The 26,830-nt window shown below is 38.9% G+C and overlaps 1 protein-coding gene across 1 annotated transcript in view; it reads right to left on the bottom strand.

Annotated features, from left to right (window-relative positions):
* The window catches only part of PHEX (phosphate regulating endopeptidase X-linked), a 147,705-nt gene that overhangs the window by 40,776 nt on the left and 80,099 nt on the right, over positions 1 to 26,830 (bottom strand). The window contains exon 12 of the mRNA XM_075198312.1: positions 25,350 to 25,451. Coding sequence (XP_075054413.1) covers positions 25,350 to 25,451 — 102 coding nt within the window. The remainder of the gene's footprint in view (positions 1 to 25,349; positions 25,452 to 26,830) is intronic.

The raw sequence follows: 26,830 nt of genomic DNA, 5'->3' as shown, positions 1-26,830 counted from the left end.
AGTTGGCAATTATACCTGCCTTGGACCTAGTGCAAATGATACAGATAAAAAACATGTTCTTACAAACCCAGACCTTGAATTGGCTGCATTTGCACAGACATTCCCTCAGCACGCCCTTACTGTATATTGGCTATGTTCATCAGGGTCCTTCCTTCTGCCCTTCAAGTCGTAGGCAGCCCTAAGTGTCGTTTGCGTTCAGACATGAATTGCATTCATTGGAATAAGGTCTATTTCTGAGAATGCACAGAGCTATTTCACTAAGACATGGCATGAAAAGAGACACGTCCAAAGCTGAATCAAGACCACCATTTCTATTATATAAACTGTAGACTGAAGTGACTTCTTGAATTTCATGACTTGTGAATTTGTGTCTCAGATCATCATCAAAAAGCACAAGAGGGAAGGGAGCTGTGCTCCAATAGATGCCACTGATAGATATATAGGCACAATTGTGCTGCTATACCACAAATATTCTGTCCATTTATACACCCCCACAGTGGCGCACGCAGGGGGGTTTCTGAGTCTCTAGAAACCCCCCCTGCGCTAACTAAGTGGCCACTGTCCTATACAGCAGCCGTGGCGCTGTCAAAGAAGCGTCCGCGGCGGAGCTGTATTGTATACAGCACCGCCGCAGACGCTTCTTAGACAGCGCTGCGGCTGCTGTATAGGACATCGCTGGCGAAATGGAGCTGCTGCGCATGCGCAGCAGCTCTCTCGGGTTTTTGTTTTTGTTGGGTTTTTTTGGGTCGGGGGGGAGAAACCCCCTCGACAATCCTCCGTGCGCCCCTGCCCCACTATCCCATTTGTTGAAATGTAATTTAAAGGTTTATTTTGTTTTTTAATAAACATGTCATTTTATCATATTAATTATGTGTAAATATGTTTTTTGTGCTTAAAGTTTACACCTACATCTGTATTTTGGATTGTGTATTGTACAGTATTTTCAGTCACAGTAGTGTATCACCTTTTAAAGTATTTGGAAATTAGGGTGTGTGGTCCAACCCCCCTGGAATATAATAAACACGTTTAAAATATGTGGGATGGAGTGTTTGAATGAGCTAATATTCAACATTGTCACCACAGAGTTGCTTAAATGCAGCAATCTATTTTAGAAACCTGCCTTGACGATAAACAGATTAATGGTAGGACATTTTAACATGTGCTGACACATCATTCAACTCCTTGATTGCTGAAGGCTTCCCACTTCATTGAACACTCTTGTATGTATATAGGAGTAAGTAAAGGTACATTGGCATTACACTAACAGTAGATCAATTCATAAGTTACATGACCTGTAACCTATAATACTGATGTGTGTGCACTTTACTATATATCTTGTCCAATATTGCTCAAGTAAATGCAGCATAGCACTATGCTTTTGCTGGCAACACAATATTTATTTTGTGTACAGGATCTTGATGAGTCAAAAAAATCAAACACTAAAATAAACTGATGATTTGTAAGAAAAGAATGTTAGTACTAAGGCTTACTTTAATGTGTGAACATAAATCACTGTGTCACAAATAGAACTTTGTATGAAATGTTAGATATAGGGGGGAACTAAATTATAAAAAAAAATAAGTGCGAGGTGTCTGGGGAACAGACGCGAGACAACTCACACAGTTTTCTTTTTACAGAAGTAACGCTCATTTTTGATCACACCCCATGAGGTGTAAGCAAAAAATAGCGTTACTTGTTACCGACCGTAGTAATGGTAAAAATGCGCGGCCCTGCAAAAGACCCTAGAAAGTGGTACGAGGTGGAAAAAAATGCCACAGCTGACCATATTTAAATAAATTGAACCAAACTGGCATATGTTCACAAAGTAAGTGCATTCACAAAGAGGCACGTGCCCCTGTGTTAAAAATAAAATAATACCATATACATGTTTTCTCACATATTAAGAATAATAAAGAGAAAATATTTAGACACAAATTGCTAAGAAGATATGTGTAGTAAAGGCTTGGGATCTATATAAATTTAGAATGTTTACCCTAACTTTTACACTATATTACTGTCTTGCTTTTTCTGTTTCCTATTTATGATACCGTCGTTTTGGGGATCGTTTGATGAACAACCAAAGCACAGTTTAAGAAAAAGACTTGACTGCTTTTTACCAAGGACCCATTTAACAAAAAAGACTCACTACATTCTTGAGTTTATTCATGTAATCTATATTTTATATGTTATGCACCTAAGATATGCACACATGTATCTTGCTTGTCTTGTATATAGTGAAGTGGCACTCATTATACAGTTTGTTAAGAGCAACAGCATATAGAAAGCACTTATAAGATGTTATATACTCCTTTTTTGTTAAGCATTAGCCAATTTAGAGGATATAAACCTGCTTTTTACCTGGGTTTATAACCTCGACAATATTTTTTACTGAAATCTTGTATTGACTGCAAAAATGTTTTACTAACATAAAATGCATCAAAACATGAAATTACCACCTAGAGTACAAAGGGGGTAAATGCTATGTGTATCTCAGTAGTGTTGTGTAATAGTGACAATTTTTTTTTCACTATTCTTTATTTATTTTTACCAATGGACAGAAATTAGACATTTTTTTTACTGATTATCAGTAAATTTACTGAGGGGTTGCAACCGTGTTTATTATACCTTCTTTGTAATCAGTATCCAGATTGATCGACATTTGTGTATGATGCATTTGCATACTTGCGTTCCCGTGTATGTATATGTGCCCAGATCAAAGATGTGACAATTATCATCATTAACTCCAAACTTTCACCAGGTATATGTAGGTACAACATGTGCACCTCGTAGCTAATAAGACTGTGTATAGGTCAAAATAAAATACATCTCAATGGAATTTGTTCAACAACCCTCTGCATACTCTTACTGTACTACACTTGCTACACCTCACCAAGTGCAAAAGCCACAAATGCAACATACATTATATATGTAGGGACACTGTATGTGTATAAAAGGACACTGTATGTGTATAAAAGGACACTGTATATGTGTAAAGGGACATTGTATATGTATAGAGGCATGCTCTCAATTAGTGAGCTATTGCCATTTTATATCCTGTATCCACACACTTGTTTGACATAATTCAACGTGAAAATATAATCCAGTGGAGGCAATACTGTACAACTACAATACATATAGGAATCACTTCACAATTACAAATTCCTTTGGAAATATAGTGTGTTTCCAATAATCTAATATAAGAATGACACCAGTGAGTGAGAAAACGGTAGCCAGCAAGGCATTTGTAAAATAAGAGCAGGAGAATTAAAGTAGTACTTGTCTGACTCTTAATGGATGATACCTTGGCAAGCATGGTTGTTCAAAAAAAAAACCATTTGTATATTAGAAAGTGATTGGTGCCAGTATTACTGTACAGTGTCATTACAGTAACAGACTAAGCGAGTTTGCATCTGACAAAAATCACTGCTATAATCAGCACATTTCTCTCATGCTTTGTGAAACTATTAAACATAAAAGGGGTGTTGAACCATTAATTCATAATTGCTGTTTGAATGAGTACAGTACTTCCTGTCACACTTCAAACACTGCACTAGACAGTCATTTTTTATCTTACAAACTGTCAATGAAATATGTTTTGTCTGACCATCATGATTGTAGAAGGATCCAAGGAGTGTAATTTACATATATGAAGCGAGACAATTTTTAAGTTTACCCCAATTTTCCACAAAAATTATATTTAAAAGTAAACTGAGAGACTCATAGAGCAAACTGTAATTTTGTGGGCCGTATGTAAATATAAAGTTAGGCCCACAAAATTGCGGTCTAAAGTGTTGCATATTACTCAAACTGCAGTATATAGATGCAGTCGCGTGAAGCTACACTATGAGCATACCTTGATGCAGCCAGAATAAAGATACTTGATAATGATCACTGCAAACAATGAGTAAATAAGGGTGTCCTCTGTGAGGATATCAGGCTTATGTGCAGCTCTTTTGCCTACTTAGGTCTAAATGGTTAGTCCAAAGGTGCCCTATGCAGGGCCATCTTTTCCATTGGGCACGATGGGCAGCTGCCCGGGGGCCCCACAGGCAAGGGGGCCCCATAGGCACGGCTCTTAATGAGAATAAATAATCCTGCAAAAGAAAAAAACCTGCAAAAAAAACCTTTAAGGGTCACTGAGCAAGTGCATCTATCTATCTCTATATATCTATATCTATATCTGTATCTGTATATATCTATATATCTATATCTATATCTAGGGGCCCCGGTGCACTGCTTTGCCCGGGGGCCCATATTGTTGTTAAGATGGCCCTGGCCCTATGTGCAGGCTGGGGATACTCGATACCTCTTTGAGTTTGGAATCGCCTAGGCAAACAACTGGGAAAGTACAAATGTACCTTTGTTTTAATCAAAATAGATCTATATATTTACAGTCACACAGGATTATGATACAGTTAACAACAGTCAGGGTGTTCTCCACATAAAAGCTACTACTCAATCCTGCCCAAGAGGTTGATAATCACTGATTCCCCTGGAGTGCTGTCCAGGTCACCAATCAATAACATACACTCCTCTGCCAGTGTGGCAGGGACTATGCCAAATATCTACCCACTTTTGGTAGGTACACAAGTGCATGGATCCTAGACCAGTCCACCATGAGCCGTAACTCAAAGTCAGAACAATCCCAAGTAAACAAACACCCCAACAGATGATTGCTCTCCCTCTTCCCCATGGGATTGGGCAGCTGCATCCAGCAGGATGCCCACTGAACCTCCCACAAGCACTGATTTTGCAGGTTGACCTCACACTATTTGTCCCATTGTATAAATACCGACCATATCAGGTTATTGCTTTTGAATTTGCATAACCACAAGCTGCACCTTCTGGTGTAGAGGGCTGTAAGTGCACATTACATTCAACTTAAAATTCTAATTTGTTTTTCTGTGAAAGCACAGTCAAATAAATTGTATTTTAGTTTATTCATTACTCTAATTTTAAAATTGTCCCCAGTATTTCAGTCATGTATCCTGCTCGTATCTTATCATTCCTGTTGGCTACCTGATAGATTTTTATGCACTTGCTGTATTTGGTCAGTTTATATATTTATTTATATTCCAGACAGATTACTGCAACATGCCTCTATCATTACATTTTACAAAAATCTACTAATCCCTATTTTGGCAATGGAACATACTATGCTAGTTATTGTAGCTCATGAGTTAAATGCTTATGAAGCTCAGAACGTCTTTTAATCCTTAATCTGAAAATCCACATAAGATATTGGAAAAGGTTTTTTAAAAATATTTACTCACCATTGCCATAATATATACAAATAAGAAAGAAATTTAAAAGTAATTCAGGATGCTTGCCATTTGACACATGATGATAAGGGCTCTGTCACATAGCCTCTGTAATTTGGTATTCATGTCTTGTTCTTAAAGCCTCCTAAAATTGCTTTAACCCTGGAACTCCCAAAAATAATGTAAGGGACTGAACCTGTACCTGGACACACTTTATGACAAGCGATTGATTTGCTTTACTTTGTGTCATGTCCATTTCAATGTTGCCTCCAGCGTAAAATGCTCAATACAGTATAATGAATTTCTATTGGAGCACTTCTAAAGTACATAGTATACTATGCTGCAGATGAGAATATGCTTTGTGACCCAAGCTCACTTCTGGTGATGCACACACGAACACCTTCTTGCTTTTTGCTTTTGTCTGGAAAGCAAAGTAATAAAGTAACATAAAGTAGCACACACTTTATTGTGACCCTAATGCTAAAGTAACAGAGACCAACTCCCTAGACACAGGCCACTGTCTGGCATCCATCACACTGTACAAAAGAAAAAGACAGAATAAAATAGTTCACACTCCTCTCACAGCCCTAACTTGATGGACAGATGACACTCCCAAAGTTATCTGCAGGTGTTCTGTTTGATTGCAGACACACCTTGTCAGCTTGTTGCTAGCCGTGGAAAAAGTTGCTTTTAAACCACTTCAAAATATGTAAGTTAAATCAGACCATTTACTATTATTTTGTCACACATATGTCCTCCACCTGTATCTCTTTAACCTAGGTACACTACTGTACAAATGTGTAACTATGTTTGCATCCTTGTTCTGTAGATTGACAGCTAAATACCTAACTTCTCTCTTAGAAGCTTGTGGGAAACCACTCACTTTTTCCAAAGTTGCAATAGAGCATTTGAAGCTGTGACAAAGTACAAAGTTATGTCTTCGCTTGTAACCTGCATTGTTTTTTAATACAGTACAGGGCCCTAAACTAAATGAGCTCTCTCAGCAATATGTGTCTGATTCCACCCTATTATGCAAGGGGCCAACTGACATGACAGTGTTCAGTCAGTAAGAAACCAGCTAATCAGACAATTTCCACAATGGGCAGTGTTAGACACTAACACTAAATTCACTAAATCTTGACAGAAAAGTAGGCTCATTGTGCACTCTAATTCCAAATTTGATCATACTTTTAACCTTTATAAATAATGTAATTTTAATATTATATGCAACATATATGCATACATTTTCTGGTATCTTATTCCATTTGGGTTTTTTGGAAATATGTCATATATATCATAGTTTGTTTTTTGTGATATGAGTAACACTTTTGGGTAGAAATATCTCCATTGGGTTTTCTTTGATTATGTTATCTTTGCTTATGCTATATGTTATGTAGATTTTTAGTCTGTGCTATGCCTAGTGCTCAGAAACAAATATGCTTTGCATTCAGTGATAATAACTAATGCACACACATTCTATAGTTACAGTGGCTGTCTAACTCCAGAACAAGAGATGAGTCATTTCAAATTTCTCTGCCTAGTAACATCTGGGTGCATTGTGACCAGAGCCGGATTTAGACCTCATAGGGCCCTAAGCAGGATACTGTTTTTGGGCCCCCTCCCTGAAACAATCCATAGCACTATATTTTTGCAGCCTACCATATACCCCTATAGTTACGTAGAAGTGAAAGCATGTGCCGCCGCATGCCTACCATATACCCCTATAGTTAAGTAGATATGAAAGCATGTGCCGCCAAAGGAGGTGAGGGCGTGGCTTGCATCTTTGGGGGCGTACCTAACATGTGAAAAGAGCAAGGCCACCCTGCTGCAGAAAAAGGCACCCCTAAATAATTACCAAGCAGTCCCGTTTTTTTAAGTAGTTCATTGTCACTTTTGCTCCTTCACAATATCATATGTGCCCTTTCACCATCACCTCTGTGCCCATCACCATCACCACCTCTGTGCCAATCACCATAACCACCTCTGTGCCCATCACCACCTCTGTGCCCTTCACCATCACCACTTCTGTGCCAATCACCATCACCACCTCTGTGCCTCTTCACCATCACCACCTCTGTGCCCTTCACCATCACCACTTCTGTGCCAATCACCATCACCACCTCTGTGCCTCTTCACCATCACCACCTCTGTGCCCATCACCACCTCTGTGCCCATCACCATCACCACTTCTGTGCCCCTTCACCATCACCACCTCTGTCCCTCCGTTGTTTTACTTACCTTTCTATTGCCTTTCTTCTCCGGCGCGCTGCTCCTCCTCGGTCAGTCCAGATTTTAAAAAAAAAGAGTCACGTGATCGCTCGTTGGGACCCGATTCGCAGCACCCGACCCCCCCCCTCCCCCGACTCGCAGCACCCCCCCCCCCCCCCGCACGAGTCGCGGGGGGGTGCCGCGAGTCTGGGGAGGGGCCGATTTTTTTTTTTTTTTTTTTTTTTTTTTCATAAATTGCTCCTGTCCCCCCCAGCTGTGCCCCCGAGAGCCGCTAGGCCCTAGGCAGGTGCCTAGGTTGCCTAGCGATAAATCCGGCCCTGATTGTGACATGTAATAAATAAAACAGTGTGAAGTAGCCCATTGTGGCTCAATGCTCATGCACAGCAACATTGAGAAAAATTACTTTACTAATAGTTTTCCCAGTCTAGAGATTATGATCTCTGACAAAGGATGAGAAGGCAGTAAACCATACAGTGTTTCCTATTAAAGAGAGAAGGTCTCCAAATTGCGTAGCAGGAACATAGAGTCAGGTTAATCTGACTTACTCACGATCCTGATTGCAATATTTCAATTGTTTTGCTGATTTGATTACATGGCCTATTTAAGTGCAGATTGCTGTAAACATGAGGAAAATATGCAAAATTACGCATGCAGTGCGGCATGGCATTCTGTGAAATGGCAAAGAAATCAGAACATAAAGACTGTAGTCAGTGCAGTAACTACACATTTTGGTGCCCTGGGCGAGACAGGGCACCGGCGCCCCCATCTAAGTGGGAGTGTCAATAGTCGAGTGGGCGTGGTCAACCTACTGTAGGGGCGTGGCTAGCGCTTTACAAGTTCTAAACCGCACTGAAACCCCTCCCTCCCCATTCTTCACGTTCTGGCTTTGTAAGGATCTTTATGTAATAGGCCTCAATAGAATCAAAGTACTTTAAATTCAGCTGTCACATGCTAGCTGTATAAAAAATGAATTGTTTTTTTAAATAAAACTCACTGAAACAAAATTAAAACATAATTGTAACGGAGAGCATTCCTATGACCACCATACTATACAGAGAGCATTCCTATGACCACCATACTATACAGAGAGCATTCCTATGACCACCATACTATACAGAGTGCATTCCTGTGACCTCCATACCATACAGAGAGCATTCCTGTGACCTCCATACCATACAGAGAGCATTCCTGTGACCGCCATACTATACAGAGAGCATTCCTGTGATGGAGAGGGTGCAGAGGTTACAGCTGTATTTTGGGGGTCCAGGAGTCAGAATTGACAGGTGTCAGGGATCAGAAGGAAGGGAAACATATCTGGATAGAAACAGAGGGAACTGATATGCAGGGCAAGGAAAGGTCAATGATGGGGGCTCTGTACTGTACCGAGAGTTGGGAGGGGCACTGGAGTCATAGTTATCAGCAGCAGAGGTGAGAGTGTTGGTGGAACGCAGGGCTGTCAGGAGGAGCTGGGGATGTTGGGAGGGGCAGTCCTGGAAGCAGAGAGCTGCTAACACACAGCATGTGATATAACAGACCAGTGCTTAGGGAGAGAACAACTAATGGAGCTGACAGATCCCCCTCCCCCTCACTTACTTAAGGTCTGTTCTCAGCTCCCCGCAGTGCTGGCTCTTCTGCACTGACAGCATGGTGACATCATCAGTGATGCTGCAGTGACAGGGAGCCAGCGTTTTTTTTTTCATAGTGCTGTCATGGACCAGCCACCACACTAGCCCCTCCCCCCTCTCGCGGCACCCCCCCTTCCCCTGACTCGCGGGGCAGGGGAGGGGCCACCAATTTTTTAGATTTTTTTTTTTTTTTTACTATGTAACACAGAGGGGAAGGTAGCAGGCGGCTGCTGCGCCCGGGGTGACGGCACCGCCCGCACCACCCTAGTTACGGCTCTGACTGTAGTATCTCTGTGAGGCAGTTTGTCACACTGCTAAACTCATTCCAATGCTTAATATATACACTCGCTGGCCACTTTTATATGTACATCTGTACACCTGCTCGTTAATGCAAATATCTAATCAGTTGTGTCAGCAACTCAATGCATAAAAGCATGCAAGCATGGTCAAGAGGTTCAGTTGTTGTTCACACCAAACACCAGAATGGGGCAAAAATTTGATATAATTGACTTTGACTGTGAAATAATTATTATTGCCAGACAGGGGGTATTGAGTATCTCAGTTACTGGTGATATCCTGGGATTTTCACACACAACAGTCTCTAGAGTTTAAAGGACATTGTGGAGAAAACAAAAAACATCCAGTGAATGCCAGTTTTGTGGGTGAAAACACCTTGTTAATGACAAATAACCATGCTATACAATAATGGTATGCAGAAGAGCATCTCTGACTGCCCAACACATCAAACCTTGAAGTGGATGGGTTACAAAAGACCGCTCCGGGTTCAATTCCTGTCAGATAAGAACAAGAAACTGAGGCTGCAGTGGGCACAGGCTCACCAAACACTGGAAAAACATTGTCTGGTCTGACAAATCTTGATTTTTGCTGCCACATGCAGAAGCTAGGGTCATAACTTGGCATAAACAATATGAATCCATGGCTCCATCCTCCTTGTGTCAATGATGCAGGCTGGCCGTGGTGATGTAATGGTGTAGGGAATGGTTTATTGTTAGGCCCCCTAATACCAATTGAGCATTGTTTAAATGCCACACTCTACCTGAGTATTGTTGCTGACCATGTGCATAGCTTTATGGGCACAGTCTACTCATCAGTCTAATGGTTACATCCAGCAGCATAACACGCTGTGTCACAAAGCACATGCTATGAATTATGTGTACTCCAATGGCCTCCACTGTCACCAGATGTCAATCCAACAGAACACCTCTGGGAAGTGGTGTAATGGGAGATTGGCAGTGGGAATGTGGAGCAGACAAATTTGTAGCAACTGCATGATGATATCAGGTCAACATGGACCAGAATATCTAAAGGATGTTTCCATCAATTGTTTAATCCATGCCTTGAATAATTCAGGCTGTTCTGGTATTATTAATATACACATGAAGTTAATTCATAAATGATAAATATCAGCTTAAACAATGTAGTAATCATCACTCATTTTCAGTCCTTAATGATGTCATGGAAATTATGTTATATTCTCAAACTTTAAATGGTTTGACTTCTCCATAATTTACCTGCTATATTTAACAATAGAAGATAATCAGGGAAACGGCAATGCCTGCAGAATGGTATCACAAGGTCTTTCCACATACATTATATATAGTATTTCCAAACCATTGAATACTTTATGAATTTAGTTATTTCGGAGATTTATTTTTGATGTTTAAGTTTTGCATTGCGTTCAACCTTAACTGTGACTTATCAAAGTTTGACCACTCATGGTCCCATAATTGTTTTCTTTCCATTAACAACCAAGAGATGCTTAGTGCATAGAATTAAGGTATACTAAATGCAAAACTCTAGATTTTGCAAAGCGTGCTTTGCCTAATAATGCTTTGCTCTGAATGCCTTTGAAAAGATGTGTGTTAATGTGCTGAAAGAAGATACAAGCAAATTCAACTATAAGCTTATACATGAATAATGCATTTGTTACCACGTCTGCAATGAATAAACAAAATAGATTAATAAACATTTTTTTAATTGTTTGAGATAGTCTGTGTTATTCACATTGACATTTCAGTCCAGACTCATAATTTTAATACAATTACACTTGACTAAAAACTACCATTGAATTAAATTTTAATGGCAATTCTGCTATCCATTTAATTATGAAGATTAATTCAGCTTGCCTTTCTTTGAAAGTATGTTCCTCTTTCGCACTTTGTTTTTATTATTCAAAATAAATCATTTGGGCACATTGATTTATTTCAGTTTGTCTACAGTTTGTATACAGTAAGACATGCTCCTGAAATGGATTAGTGTAGCTAAAATTATAATAAAGTATTAAGTGCACATGTAGTGTCTTATAGTATTGTGCCTAAAACATTGCTATAACTCACAAAAAGAAATTCAGCACGCGAGTCTTACGTCTGTATATGTAAGATTTTTATATTTCCATACAAGTTAGAGGGACACTATAATGCATTATATGCATTTAATAATCTCTGCATTAAAAAATTATATGCATTAATAATAATATAAATAATAATAAAATAGGGCACTATTCTGTATGATGGGAGTCATTATTTCAGCTGCTATAATGCCAATAACAGTTAGGTCGACTTACAAATTCTGATTACTATAAGTCCTACAAGGAGATCAAGTGACTTACCATATAGCAGACATACCAAATTCCCCACAAACTTAATTGCCACCTAATATAAATCACAACTTTCTATAATGTCTCCAGCTTTAATGACGTCATGTACAATGGTTACAGTCAGATAGACGGATTTAAAGCGGCAATGACCGGTCCCGCCGCCTGGATTACATTGTACAGGCAGCAGGACCGGCCATTGCGGCTTGAAAACCGGCAATTCCTCCCTTTGCATTTAGGATACACATGCTTACTCTCACTGAATTTCCGGGATGGTATAGTATGTATAGCGGTTATAGGAGGATTTCTAAATGGGAGAACCAAGAAAGGCAGACAGCGCTTATAACACCTTTGAGCTGTGGACATTATCAGAGGGGGGTCAATGTGAAGGTGGCCCTGCTTACACTTTGCACTGCAGCCCAGAGGGCCACTAACAGTAACACCCTTTAAGATGCCCAGCAGTAACAGCCCAGAAAAAAAGCAAACAAGTAGCAGTAATCACCAAGTAAGATGTCCATCATTTACATTGATGCTCAGATTCTCAGCAGTAGAAATATCCACTTATTTGCATTTTACTATACACTACTACTACAGATGCCATAACATTTATAGTAATTATCCAGTAAGCTACCCAGCAATAGAAATGATATGTTCAACAGTATTCACTCCCTCCCCACTACACCCTTCTCCTCCTCCAGTGTCTCCTGCGACATGGTCAGCAAATCATAGTGCTAACTCAGTGGTGCTCAGTGTCTCAGTTTCATACGTTACATGTCGGTGCCCATAGTCATCGCTCTAACTAAACACCACATTTGTCCAACTAGAAGACAACAGTTTATACCTTCACATCCTAATAAGTGTTGTGTCAATTTAAGTGTAACCGGGCTGCTCTAAAATCAATTCTTTCCAGGCTCCACCATAGATATCAGGTTAAGTCCTCATACATATGGCTACACTGACCTTTCTTGGTTTGACAGCTTGTGGGGGACAAAGGAGGAAGAAAACAGTAATGAAAGATCTGGACAACTCCCTTTAGCCTCAGGGCTCAGGCCCTTGGTGATAGATTATATAGATGCCCTTATTTTAATGTGCTAATTTTTCAAGATCATTCACATTCACCAATCAGTGTTGAATATTGTGCAATGATTGTGGGGGGAGTGGCAGTAGAAGTGAACCAATCAGCATTTTATATGGCCCCAACATCGTATCTGTATGCTTTCATGGACACTAAGCAGCTGATTCAAGTCCCAGCGCAACTTGCACGTAATTTGCTTTTGAAAAAAAGAGCATAGTTCCGACACTATTCCAACCTAAGCTCATCTCAAGAAATATTCCCATTTGAATCTGGATGTAAGTACGCTCTGCCTACACAGTACTTGCCACACCTAGGCAAACAGAACAGACTGCAGTATACGCACAAGTGTATGTACAATAGAAGGTCACATGAGTTGCATGTACAGTAATTTCCACAAGGTCCATTTCGAAGCATGCACAGAGCTATTTTGCACATAATACGCTAAATAACATGAATCAGGTCCTGATGGTTTGATGGTGGTGAGTGTGTATGGCACCATCTTCAACATGTGTAAATAACATGTTGCAGCGTGCCATGGCCTAACACTTTTACAAACATCAGGCTACAGAAAGGAGTACAATATGCTCAAATTTCGAATAAACTTTTTTCTTTGTTTTATGTCTCGCCATTTCACTACCCAAATGAACTTACAATTTATTACAGTGGTTATTTGCAATACAAAATATGTAAGTATAGATAACAAATGCAGCTTTTCATGTTGATAACATTACATCTTTAAAAAAAGTTACAACCAAGATGGACATGTTCCATTTTTCATATATGCATCACAAATAGAGTATATAAAACATATATAATCACAGTAAAACTGTCATACAGCACACACAGTGCATAATGCCTTTGTACCAGTGCACCTACATGGTCCTCTCTATGCACATCAAAGTGTATACCTATACACTCAGCTCTCAGGAGAAACCTCCATAAACTAAAATGTGAATATGTGTGCAGAGAAAGAAGAGGTACATTGTGATACACTGTAAACGTTACATTAAAAGTCTTACCCAATCCATTTTAGAACCACCCCTTTTAATTAAATAATCAAACCCAGCTTTTCTCCTAAAGGACTGCTCAGTGATGGCTTAAATTAATTATGAGAGAGGGGACATCTTTTTATATATAACATTTTTGTACTGCTTTGTTTTACATTGGACAATGTGCCCTAAGAAATGATTTTCTCTATCAAAATTGTTTCGCTTAGTATCGTCACCTTTTACTCACAAATGGTACTGCAGCAGTTTTGTCTATTTTCTTTGCTTTTATCCTTTAGGTTATTTTTTAATTCTTAAGTGATAGACATCAAAAGGAGGTTATGGTTTCACAAACCTTTATTCAACATGTGTCTACCAAAACCCATCACTGGAAGCTGTCAGGTCACTTGCTAACAAATGAACCTTTAAAGGGCAACTAAAAAATTGAAACTTTGTCATAAACAATAGCAAGATGCTGCCCTCTACAATCAGTCATTTTAGGCTTCAAAAAGCTTCCTTCATGCAGTGAAAGAAATGTTTTCCCTCAAGATAAAAGTCTTATATAAAAAGCATAATAATAAGAAATTGGTTCTTTTCACATTAACCTCCATTCTGAAACATGTTTCTGAAACACCAATATATATATAGCATAGGTACGACTTTTATAAGTGACTTATTTCTATGATGCCATTGGCTGAGCAGGGTACATCATATACCAAATTAAAGGTCTTGGTCTGTAGATTTGCAGAAATGTCCACATGCCATATCTGCCTGCCATTTTCAACTATGCATTATCATTGTCCTCTGGAAAATGTGATAGTTGGCAATACACCTGTGCATATGCTGGTTGCTCTGGAAACTGTGACTGTGACAGTTAGTGAACTCTCCCTGTGCACCTGCTGGGTGACATGAAACATGTGACCTGCTGGGTGGTCTGGAAACTGTGACAGTTATTTGCAGCCACAAATATCAGTGCATATTGCGAGGACCATGCCCAGCAATGTAACTTCGATAGAAGAAGTTATACATACACTGTAGAGTATTAAGAAATTCTTTAGTTCCATTAATAGAGTGATTGATAATATAGATATTGATTCATTATACTCCATTGTTAAAATTTCTACATGTAATGTAGTGTATAAAAAAGTTATTGAATTCTGTTAATAAAGTAATTTAATCATTACATTTCAGTTTAATTAAAGACGGCTACCGCCGGGTTTCTTTAGTTTACTTTAAATCTGTGAAAATTACTATTATTTTTTATTAAAATTGCCTACAATTTAAGTCTAGTAATCCTTTGGAAGCAATTTGGTTATTTTTGGACACAGTTCATAGTGTGTATGTGTTTAAGCCAAAATTCCGATGGACGCCACTGTCTATCACTAGCAATGATAATACAGTTCTGGGTTATTCACAATGTAAATTCAGTGATATTCAAAGTATTATCTTCATCTATTTCATGTTGTTATTGGCTCTAGTACTGAGCAGCCTGGAGTAATTTTGGCTACTCATACCGTGACTCCAAGCAGAGAAGAGGTTACAGGTTCCTGTAATTCCCTGTCATTGAATGGAAAAAAATTACTATGGAACAGAGCAATGCTCCAATGAGTATAACAATCACAGCATCCCTTAATCTACTTAACTAATCTTAATGAGGCTTGGAATTCAGAAATGTATTTAAAAACAAACATTTCATTTCAGTGTTTCATTGTTATCACTCTAATTTAGCCGTAACTTTATGCAGTAATTTTGCTTGTAACAGCTGGTGATGAACACTGTAGACCACAGTAAACTGCATTTTCCAAACACTATATGAAGCCAAAAATAGTTTCTACATTAGGGATGTTAGTGCAGAAAAACATAATGCAAGCTTAAAAATTATCAATAAATAAATAACATGGATAAAAACTCACATTTTTACATTTTAACAGAGAAATATGCTAAGCTGGATTTCTTCAGATACATGTCCACTAAAACATAAGAGCAGAAGTGATTTTGCACAAGTCTAATGTCCATGATATGCACATTTAGCAACACAATGTAGAAGATTTACTTTGGGAAATTAAACAAACGACGATGAAACTACATCGTACAATTTGTACCTTGGCTTATAATAAGAGTCAGCTGGATAGACTCCAATGGTAGAGTACCCCTAGTGACAAAATTATTATCTAAAATTATTCATTGTAATGTACATGTATATGTATAGCACATAGGAGACATATATGTCCAAAAAAGCATTTGTGTATTGTAGTACAATATATTAAGTCACCAAGAGCGGTTAGGGCTTACATATACAATTTATACCTATACATATGTATATACATACATATTTTGAGACATACTCACATTTATTTCTCTTGCAACTGATCTGGAGATTTCTTTTTACTGGGCTGTAGTCTGTGTAAGTTGACTACAGTATGTGCTGTAAACTGGCCAAACAAGTGCTTTAAACAGATCAAATGGGAGCTACATTACGTTCTGGTCAAACAGGCACTGCTATTGGTCAGATGGTGGATACATTATATTCTGATTAAACTGGGACTGTTATTGGCCAAATGGTGGATGCATTATATTCTGATCAAACAGCGATTGCTATTGGTCGGATAGTGGATGCATTATATTCTAATCAAACAGGGACTGTTATTTAACATATGGTGGATGCATTACATTCTGATTAAACAATACTGTTATTGGTCAGATGGTGGATACATTATATTCTAATCAAACAGGGACTGTTATTTATCAGATGGTGGATGCATTACATTCTGATCAAACAGCGACTGTTATTGGTCAGATAGTGGAGGCATTATATTCTAAGCAAACAGGGACTGTTATTGGTCAGATGGTGGATGCTTTATAGTCTGATCAAACAGGGACTGTTATTGGTCAGATGGTGGATGCATTATATTCTGGCCAAGTGGGTACTATTTAAATTTCAGATGGTTGCTACATTATAATCTGGTGAAACAAATTTTAAATGTCTGATGGGTGCTGCTTTACAAACAGAGGCACCAAGAGGGGGCCTGGCCTGCTTGTGTAATGGGAGGAGTCACCAACCTGGTTTGGCCAAAGGAGGGGGCCCCAAAGAAGTTGCTTTACTAGGGCCCAAAATGTATCTTAGCAGTCCTGTTTACATGTAAAATAGTGGCTTCATTATATTTTTGATTACATAGTTACTGTTTATTAGTCAAATGTAGTATGTTAGTGTGTCAAAAGGTAGCTATGAATGATAAAAAGGGAGGTAGTCTAAAAAAAAACCTCTAACTGTACACCACACATTTCAGGCTTCAAATGTGTGCGCCATACCCTTAAATTTACTTTGTGGACAAAAGGAAAATTTCTCCAAGAACCACTGATATACAGTATGGAGCAATAAAGCAATAAAATAAGCTCAAGCAGTAAATAAACGTGCATCCCCAAGCGGTACAAGGGAAAAATGAGACATAATGCAGATGGGAAAAAAGTTGTGTCAGCATTGCAGGTTCATGGAATTTCAGCACAATAAAAAAAGTGCAATTATCTCAATTTTGCAATGCTTGTAATAGGATCACTAAATGAATCCAATACCAATGAAAAAGTAATATTGTATTACATCACCACCCAATATTGGCATAATGTAAAATCTTGGAATCGTAACAGGCAAGAGCATTTTACTATACATACATTTATGGATATAATAAAAAAAAATGTAAAATGCAGCATCAGAAATCCTTTTAGTAATCATGCAATTGTGCACCTTCTATATTCTGTTTATACAGATGAAAATTCTATGGTGACATAAAACAAACCATTACGTGATCAGTAAAACATCTTAGCATGTAATTTCCACAAACTATTGCATAGCAGTTTATACAATGTAGGATTCAAAGGGTCAGACATTGATCTAATGTTACACATGTAACAAACAAGTAAAAGAAACTGAATCAGACTTAAAACACTGTCAGTATCCATTATTTTCCTTCTAATGTTTGCTATCACTACATATAAATTAATCTACTATTTACTAACGTGTTATATCCATTACATAGCAGATCGTTAAGGACCATTGAATTGGATGAACATTAATGATCTATAATGGCTTTTACCATTCGGGCAATGTCAATAATGTCTAAAAGATGGTTTCTCAGTGCTAGAAAATTAGCAGCAATTACTGGTGACCTGGGATTGCCAGCCATTATATAGAAATCAGGTTAACTTGTCCAATGTACAGAAACATACTGGAAATCAGATATCAGAGAGCTTAACTAATATTTCAACCTGTTACCCATGTGTTATTCATATGTAAACATGTAAATGTATAAAATGCCTGAGCAGGATGAGTAGAATTTAAAGACTTAATCAGCAAACAAAACATTATGTAATGACAAAAACATTTTAATCACAAAACTTTAGCAGTATTTTATCCTTTTGAAAATCCAAATGAAAATCCTTAATATGGACTGTACCTTAAGTTACTGTCACATATCAAATATGGCATATACATACACCGGCACTAGAAATATAGCTGTAAATTAAAATTTTAGGCACTCCCTATCTATCCTAGGCAACATAAGAAACTGTTACACTATATGTGGTACCAGCAGGATGGCGATATACAGTAAAAGCCCTATACAGTGTCGGATTGGCTGGATTAGTCCCATGGGCCCCACTTCCTTAGGGCCCTGCCTCCTTTCCCTAGGGGGTGGAATCAAGAGTGTGTGCAGTAGGACAAGGTGGCATGAGCCTTTCCAGGTCGGTCCAATTATGGACTGCCTGTGAAGGCCTGAAGCATAAATATTACTTGTCTCAAACTGGACAAAGAGGTACCCGAAACCAGGCTGCAGCAGAGCTCTCACAAGCCTGCAGAGAAGACCTGCAGCCCGACCCTTCCATCACTGCGCCTTTCCATTAAGATCTGGACAGCCCACGCCAAACAAGTGCCCATTAGACAGACTTCTCCCTTCGGTGAGTCTCCATAAGGAGTTTGCTGTAAAAGGGCTCCCTATACACAATCAGGTAGCACATCTCTAACTCCCATCTCAACACCACCTGCACCTACTTGAGCCTGTATATCTATTGTAAAGACTGTATGCCTCCAATTTAATGAGTAAGTGCATGGATACATAGGCCAACATGAGGGCATCACCAGGGGTGCAATAGTTTACAAGTCCAGTATAGGGGGCGTTCCTTGCTTAAAATGGATTAGGCCCATGATGGTGCTTACTTTTGTACCCATTTGCTAAATTTAGATTTTATTTTGCAGAATGAGAGTATTACAATTAGTTCAGTGCTTTGCATTAGGGTGCACAGTCTTTTTATCCACAAAAGAGGTTAATGCAATGGTTCCCAAACTTTCTCAGTTCGAGGCACCCTTAGGGTCACCAAAATTTTTCCAAGGCACCTCTAAGCAAAAATAATTACCAGGTAGTCCCGTCTTTTAAGTACTTGGGTCAAAATGACATAAGATGTATTTAGACCCCTTCACCATCACATTGTGCCTCTTTATCACTGCGCCCCTTCACCATCTCACACCCTGTGTCCCCCTTTTTGCCATCTCACACCCTGTGTCACCCCCTTCAGCATCTCACTCTCTCTGTCCCCCTCCTTCAGCGTGTCTCTCTCTGTCCCCCTCCTTCAGCGTCTCTCTCTGTCCCCCTCCTTCAGCGTCTCTCTCTGTCCCTCTCCTTCAGCGTGTCTCTCTCTGTCCCCCTCCTTCAGCGTGTCTCTCTCTCTCGGTCCCCCTCCTTCAGTGTGTCTCTCTCTCTGTCCGCCTCCTTCAGCGTGTCTCTCTCTCTCTCTGTCCGCCTCCTTCAGCGTGTCTCTCTCTCTCTCTCTGTCTGTCCCCCTCCTTCAGCATGTCTCTCTCTGTCCCCCTCCTTCAGCGTGTCTCTCTCTCTCTGTCCCCCTCCTTCAGCGTGTCTCTCTCTCTCTGTCCCCCTCCTTCAGCGTGTCTCTCTCTCTCTCTCTGTCCCCCACCTTCAGCGTATCTCTCTCTCTCTCTGCCCCCCCTCCTTCAGCGTGTCTCTCTCTCTCTCTCTCTGCCCAGGCCCTCTTTCTGCGTGTCTCTGTCCCTTTTCACTCTCCGTTCCCTTTACTTACCTTCATTCTTCATGTTCCTCTGTCTTCTGTCCTCTCTGCTGCCGCTCCTCAAAGACGCTGTCGGAGGTGATGACTTCACGCCCGGCAGTCAGTGAGGGCAAGGATCCGACACTGGATGAGTAAGTTTTTTGGGGGTTTTTTGGTTTCTTTTTTCTTTTTTTTGGAGGGTGATTGCGGCACCCCTGTGACAGCGCCGCGGCACCCCAGGGAGCCACGGCGCACACTTTGGGAACCGCCGGGTTAATGTTTCCACCATCTCCATGGAAACAGAGACTGGGGCTAGATTTACTAACAATCGAGTTTGGTGGCAGTGTGAAACTGCCACACATCACCCCGGCGGTTCAGTGGTCCAAACCGCCGCATTCACTATAGGGCGATTTGAGGCTGTGATTTGAAATTTCTGGTGATGTGTGGCGGTTTGGAAAGAGAAAAACCGCCGGCAGTTTGGTTAAAACCGCCATCAAAACCCCCATCCAAAAGACAGGTTTTTAAATACCTGCCTCTGATTGGCAAATTGCATGCTGTTTGAGCTATTTTCCTATTCAGAACATAAGAGAAAGCATCAATTATATATAAATTATTAAGGCAATGATTATTTATTTATTAAGGTGCAAAATTAATTTATAATTTACTTATGAGGAAAAAAAATATAAAATTTGTGGGGGCAAAATTATTAAATTATTATATTAATCTGGCATTATGTAATGCTAAGTTGTGCAACCAAAACAATAATATTCACCATTAGCAATCACTTAGTACTATTAATAATATTATATTTGTTGCAAAAATTGGTACTACAGAATCAATAACAATTCAATATTCAATATTTTTGCCCCCTTAAATTTTTTTTTAAAATTCCTGCTAAGTAAATTATAAATTAATTTTGCACCTTAATAAATAAATAATCATTGCCTCAAAAATGTGTATATAATTGATGCTTACTCTTATGTTCTGAATGGCAAAATAGCTCAAACAGCAGCAGTTTAATCAATCTCGCTACTCACAACCACCTCTTTCATTTTAGACGTTTGGATGGCTGTTTTGCGGCGGTTTTGAAAATCCCAATTTAGTAAATCTGGTGGTTTGTATGCTCATCATTGTTGTTAAAATCGGGATGGTGGTTTGTAGAGTGGTGGTTTTGAAAAATGTCAATTCTGGCTGTTTTAACGGCGGTTTGGGATTTAATAAATCCAGCAGTTTCAAAACCGCCGGAAAAATAGCCAAAAACCGGCTGTTTGACCAAACCGCCCTTTAGTAATCTAGCCCACGATCTTGTCATACACATTTAATGTAATGTATTTTATACTTTCCAGTTGCTTTTTGTGGAAGTTTCTCGGTGCACGGCTGGTGCAGACAGTGCGTTTTCCGGCCAGCTGCACTGATTAGTAAAGGGGGAGAAGAATTAAGGAGTCCTGCATGTGACAGAGGAGAAACAAAAGGTAGAATGAGGAGGAAGAGGATGATGAAGAAGGTGGAAGGTAACTGGGACTCGAGAAGTGTCTTAGATTGCGCAAATTGGGATGGCCTATGGAACAATCCATTGCAGTGGATACAGGAGTAATGACATGCGGTTGAAGCAGAAAGAAAAGGCATCTGGATTCAGGTATTGTGGGCAGGTAAGTAGCTGTAAACCACTCTCTGGTGTGTATTCTATGTGTACCTGCTATGGTTGGAGAGGGTGTAGGAAACCTGTGTGAAGTGCAGCCTAAGCATATTATATGACTATGCACTCGTCTCTGCCTTAAATAGTGGTCAATTGGATATTCTTTGCATTTTGTTGTGGTCATTTGGACACTCTCTGTATTGTATAGCGGTCACTAGAATGCTCTCTGCATTGTATATAAAGTCATAGAATGCTCTCTGTATTATGGCAGTAACTATGATGCTCTCTGCTTTGCATAACTGTCAAAAGGATTCTCTTTGCATTGTATATTGGTCACTAGGAGGATACTCTCTGTATTGTATGTTGGGCACCAGGATGCTCTTTGTGTTGTATATCAGTCCCAAGGATGCTCTCTGTATTGTATATTGGTCACTAGGATGATCTCTGTATTGTATGGTGGTTAATAGGATGCTCTCTGTTTTTATATCAATCACTAGGATGCTCTCTGTATTGTATGTCACGAGGATACTTAATGTATTGTATAAATATCACTAGTACTGGGCAAATTATTATATATAAAAATATAATACCTGCATTGTCTTACTTGCAATACATCTCTGTTATGTATCCTTGTGGATGAAATGTGCAGTCTCCTGTGTGCATTGACATAAATTACTCCTTACCAATCCGACTGATACCATTTGATTCCTGTCTTAATTAATCGATACTAATGTTTATTCATTAATAGCAATAATTAATAATAATCAATGCTGCCTCTAGTGGCTGGCTTTGCCTCTCTGGTGGCTGGCCACACCCCCTTTGGTTTCTAGTCACACCCCCTCAGCGATGCATATACTGTTTCATGAGCCACTATCATTGCAGTCCCCAAAAAGGCAGTTGTTGTCAGCGCTTGTCCTTACCACTGCAAAACATGTGCGTTTCTAGCAAAATGAAAACATACTACATGTTTACACTTTTGCAATATACACACAGGTTTTTCATTCTTAAGCGTAATGAGTGTTATTGAAAAAATATAAAAAAAATTCTTAAATTTTAAAACACTGCATATTAATGAAAGCCAGGTCTTCCAGTTCCACTGCGCCTGCGTGATGTACCAAGATTTGCTGGCAAAGCAGTAAGACTTCTCTTACCGCTGATAGCCAGACAGTATCATGGGGTAGCTGAGTATCATTGACTGACAGCATGAGAAGAGTAGGGACAGGAGAGAGACAGAAAGTATTTTTCCTCTCCTGCCTTTTTCCTCTTAGTATATAAGTCACCGTACTAGTGCCTGTAGTGAGATGCCTATGACTGGAGCAATTAAGGGGCTGTATTATACAAGTGCCCAGCCTGTGTGGCAGAAAAGGACGGAATGTCTCTTCCTGTGACTGGGCATATTATTGTATTTATCCAAGGATCATACATAACTCCAATTGGAAATATGCTGTTGAATATAATTTCAATCTATTTTAGCAGCCAGCCATTGCAGAAATAAGGAGTCTGCCTAAACAGCATATGGAAATTCTATTCCTAAAACTTAGATTATTCTAAGACAATCTAAAAGAGCTTAATGAAGTAATATTTGCAAAGTAGGAAAACAAATGAAAGCTGGACTATACATTGAATACCAAATAGCCTATTAATGTTCTCATACAGTATTTACCTTCTGTTCAACTATCAGAAATAACAGGAGCTCCACCCAGTGCATTTTATGGGAAATATATACTGTAGCTGAGAATATGCAGATTACTGTACTTGCTTTTACTAGGAATAATTTTACTTTATTCCAATATATTCAATATGTATATTCTATTTTAATTTCATATATTATTGGTAGAATCAAATCCTGATTCTACTGCATTCTTACAGTCAAATTTATCCAGGACAAAAGTATTAAATATCATATATGCTGTTTAAATCCAATGACATATATATTCCCAAATTTGGTATGGCACTGTAAATGAGAATTTGTTTCCATTTCCAACTGAATCTTTGTGTATTTTATATTTCATTGGAGTTATTCCTTCTGCATATTGTCATGATGTACTGGAAGTCTGTCATATATTTACCAGACTTCTTTGCTGCTCTTTTTGTACTGTACAAAATATATTTACTTAACTTGTCCCTATTTCTATATTACCCAATATTATTCTGTCACTGTTTTCGGATACATTCCATATTTCTGTTTCCCTTTTTGCATTGTGTCTGTGTGCGCTGATCTGGCAAAACGTGTGTCACCAAAAGCGTTATTTTAGGAGTCAAGATTAGTTAAAGTAGTTTAGTGAAGTGTGGAAATAAGAGGATCATCATTAAGAATAAATGGGTTGATAATATAGGAATACATTGACTTGTTCATCATGGTTTCCTATATTTTCAGCCCATATGTCATACTTGCCAACTCTCCCGGGAGAGCAGGCAAATATCCCGCAAACGGCCTCTTGCTGTAAAAATGACGCGATTTGCGGCAAATCATTTTGGCCCCGCCCCCCGCGACAAAAACTGCATTTTTTCATGGGGGACGGGGCCAAAATGACGCGATTCACAGCGCCCCGCCCCTCCCGCCCTCCAACCACGCCCCCCTGCCTGGGACCTCCCGGAAAGAACTTTAAGTATGCCATATGTTCTTATGGCTGCATGCTAAGAAGAGACCGAACAGAACGTGAGCCCGGGAGGTTAGAGAAGCATTGCTGAGCTCTTATGCTATGAGGCTGGTAAGGCACTATATATTGTATTTTCTGGACATTGGACTGTATATAATGGGTAGCTGGGTCTGATCTGTGTAGTATTTACTTTTTTCATACCATGCATGTTAAGTATATTCTTTTACATTTTTGCCTAAAAAAATCCTTACTTTAATTGCTGCACGATTTAAGACTTTGATTTCAAAATCAATCTTAACCACAGTCAACAATAATAAAATAAATACAATTAACTAATGACAATGGTCGTTTACCTATAGGTTAAAATCATGATCTTTGTCCTGGGATTAAAACATCTTTCCAAGGACACATTTTTGGCAAATCGATGCATAATTCATTGGGTGTGAACAGAATTGCTGCAGTGTATCAGTGTATTCTGATTGCCAATGACTCATGATCTGGAACTACCTCAAAATGAGCATTTGGAATTGTGCAATCGAAATACACACATTATAACTATAACAAAAAAAACCTCTCAAGGTTTGGCAAATATGGAGCATTAATTGAAAACATAGTATGCAAACTCTGCAATCTTAAATCAATTGCATGTGCAAAATAATAGTAATAGTAATAATTACACTACATTGTAGATTTTACTAATTTGTATTAAAATAATTCTGCCTGCATCATACTTGCAAAAGAAGGATTGCACGAGGCGGACAAACTGGATGTGCCCTTATTTGGGATTCTCAGGTTTTCTAAGGTACATCTCAGAGTCTTATCAGTGGCAGAACTAACTCCATTGCATGGAGTATGGTGTCTATAGGCCTCGGAGGTAAGGAGGGGGGGCTGTGATGTTGGTCAATCTGCAACACATGCACAGAAGAGCAGATGGAACGCCTTTGTAGGTTGGATTAGTATTGCTGGGCCCCCATAAATATTGTTTTGGGACCTGGCACCAATATAACATTTGCCAGCTGCATGCTAAAGCAGGAACATGTCCTAAATCAGCAACTGTATAACCTACATGCTCATGCCCACTGTCAGTAAAAATAGATGTTGGGTAGCAATAAAAAAAAATATATATATATATAAGAAAAAAGTAAATAAAATCAACATAACACAGTTCTAGGCTCTCAGGAACGCTGCTGAAGTTGGCTTGTGCCTAGTTTGCCTATACGTTAAAGGTAACCATGATTACATAAATGGCATTCCATAAAAAAATAAGGATAGTACCTTTTCCTTAGCTTTACTTTTGGTCTCTTCGTCCATCCAGTCATTCTCATTCTCCAACACATCAATGAATGCCCAGCGAATGCCTTCAATAACTTCCTCCATCTGTCAAAACAAGAATTTGAGTTTGTCATATTGTAAATATTTGTACTGTATCCTGGTTTGTACAATAATTTATGTACCGTACATGGAAATGTAAAACATAACTACTTAATATATACAAGTATATGATACATACTCTTTAATAAATCAATCCCTATCGTAATGCTGCCATGTGATGTATAATTAATACTGCAAATTTAAGGGTACATACTCCCAGGCAGCTATATTAAGTGGTGAATCGTTGGATAAGCTGACCTCAAAATATTGACCTATTAAATAGTATGTGGCCACATGTACTTTCTATATATGGTGGATGGACTAAAATAGTGTCATTCATGGCCCATGCAGGTTATGGAGAAAGTGCAGTGACTATCTGATCCTCATAGTGATCAATAGGCGATTATTATATTGAGGATCGTTAAAGCAGCACTCTTTTTTCAGTGAAAGCAGCATAGAACAACCACAGTTAGATGCCCATGAGTGCTTACCCTATAAAAGATTCTGTTTCACCAGACAAAACAAATGTTTTCAAGGTTGGCATTAACTGTTAATTGTCAGTTTCCTTATTATGCTTTATTATTGCCAATGCAGTGTGATGCAAAGATTACCAAATACCCCAGAGCCTGTAACATAAAGATGTACAGACATGGGAGATACCACTGTGCTTCTGTGAAGGTGTAACATAAATGGAATAATGAAGGGAAATTGTACAATTGTAAAAAGATCATTAATTGTGGGCAAGGTAGAAACAGGACCTGTGAATACTTATGACATTGAGAGAAAGTAAGAATAAACAAATAATCAAAAGCAGGCATAAAAAAAAGTATGAGATCAAAAAATGCCTCTTTAAGAATTGACATTTAAACATTTACTAAATAAGAAATTTATTTTGCTCAATTGAGTTGACCCATTAAATAATTTTACATTTTTAAGTAGCTGTGCGTGGGCACCATTAAATTTAATATAGTGCAACCAACCCTATCCCTGCTCCCTGGGTATTGCAACTTAGTAATTTATGATGCCCAATTACACGACTTAAAAAATATAGTTTTATAGTTGAGAACCATTTAACTTTAAATTTTAAAAGGCATGCGAACTCGAGAAAACACAAGGCAAAAAGAAAGTCCAACGGTTGAGGAAAATAATTTCTGAGGATAAATGTACCAAGCCATGGTATTTTCGGCAATATACAACCACCAAAGTTTGCCGCACATTGATATTGATTTTAATCGCTAACCCACCAGATGTATTATGCTGTTGTTGAGGCTAAAAAGTAAAATCATTGACTGGCCACTGACTATAATTTATATGAGGAAGAATTCAAGCAGCTGATACCACAAGAGGTCACAGAAGGGATGAATGTCCGGGAGACGGACAAGTCT

The sequence above is a fragment of the Mixophyes fleayi genome, chromosome 2, assembly GCF_038048845.1.
Source record: "Mixophyes fleayi isolate aMixFle1 chromosome 2, aMixFle1.hap1, whole genome shotgun sequence".
Classification (NCBI taxonomy): domain Eukaryota; kingdom Metazoa; phylum Chordata; class Amphibia; order Anura; family Limnodynastidae; genus Mixophyes; species Mixophyes fleayi.
Note: the sequence above shows the minus strand (reverse complement) of the source record. Positions and strands in the feature narration are given on the sequence as shown.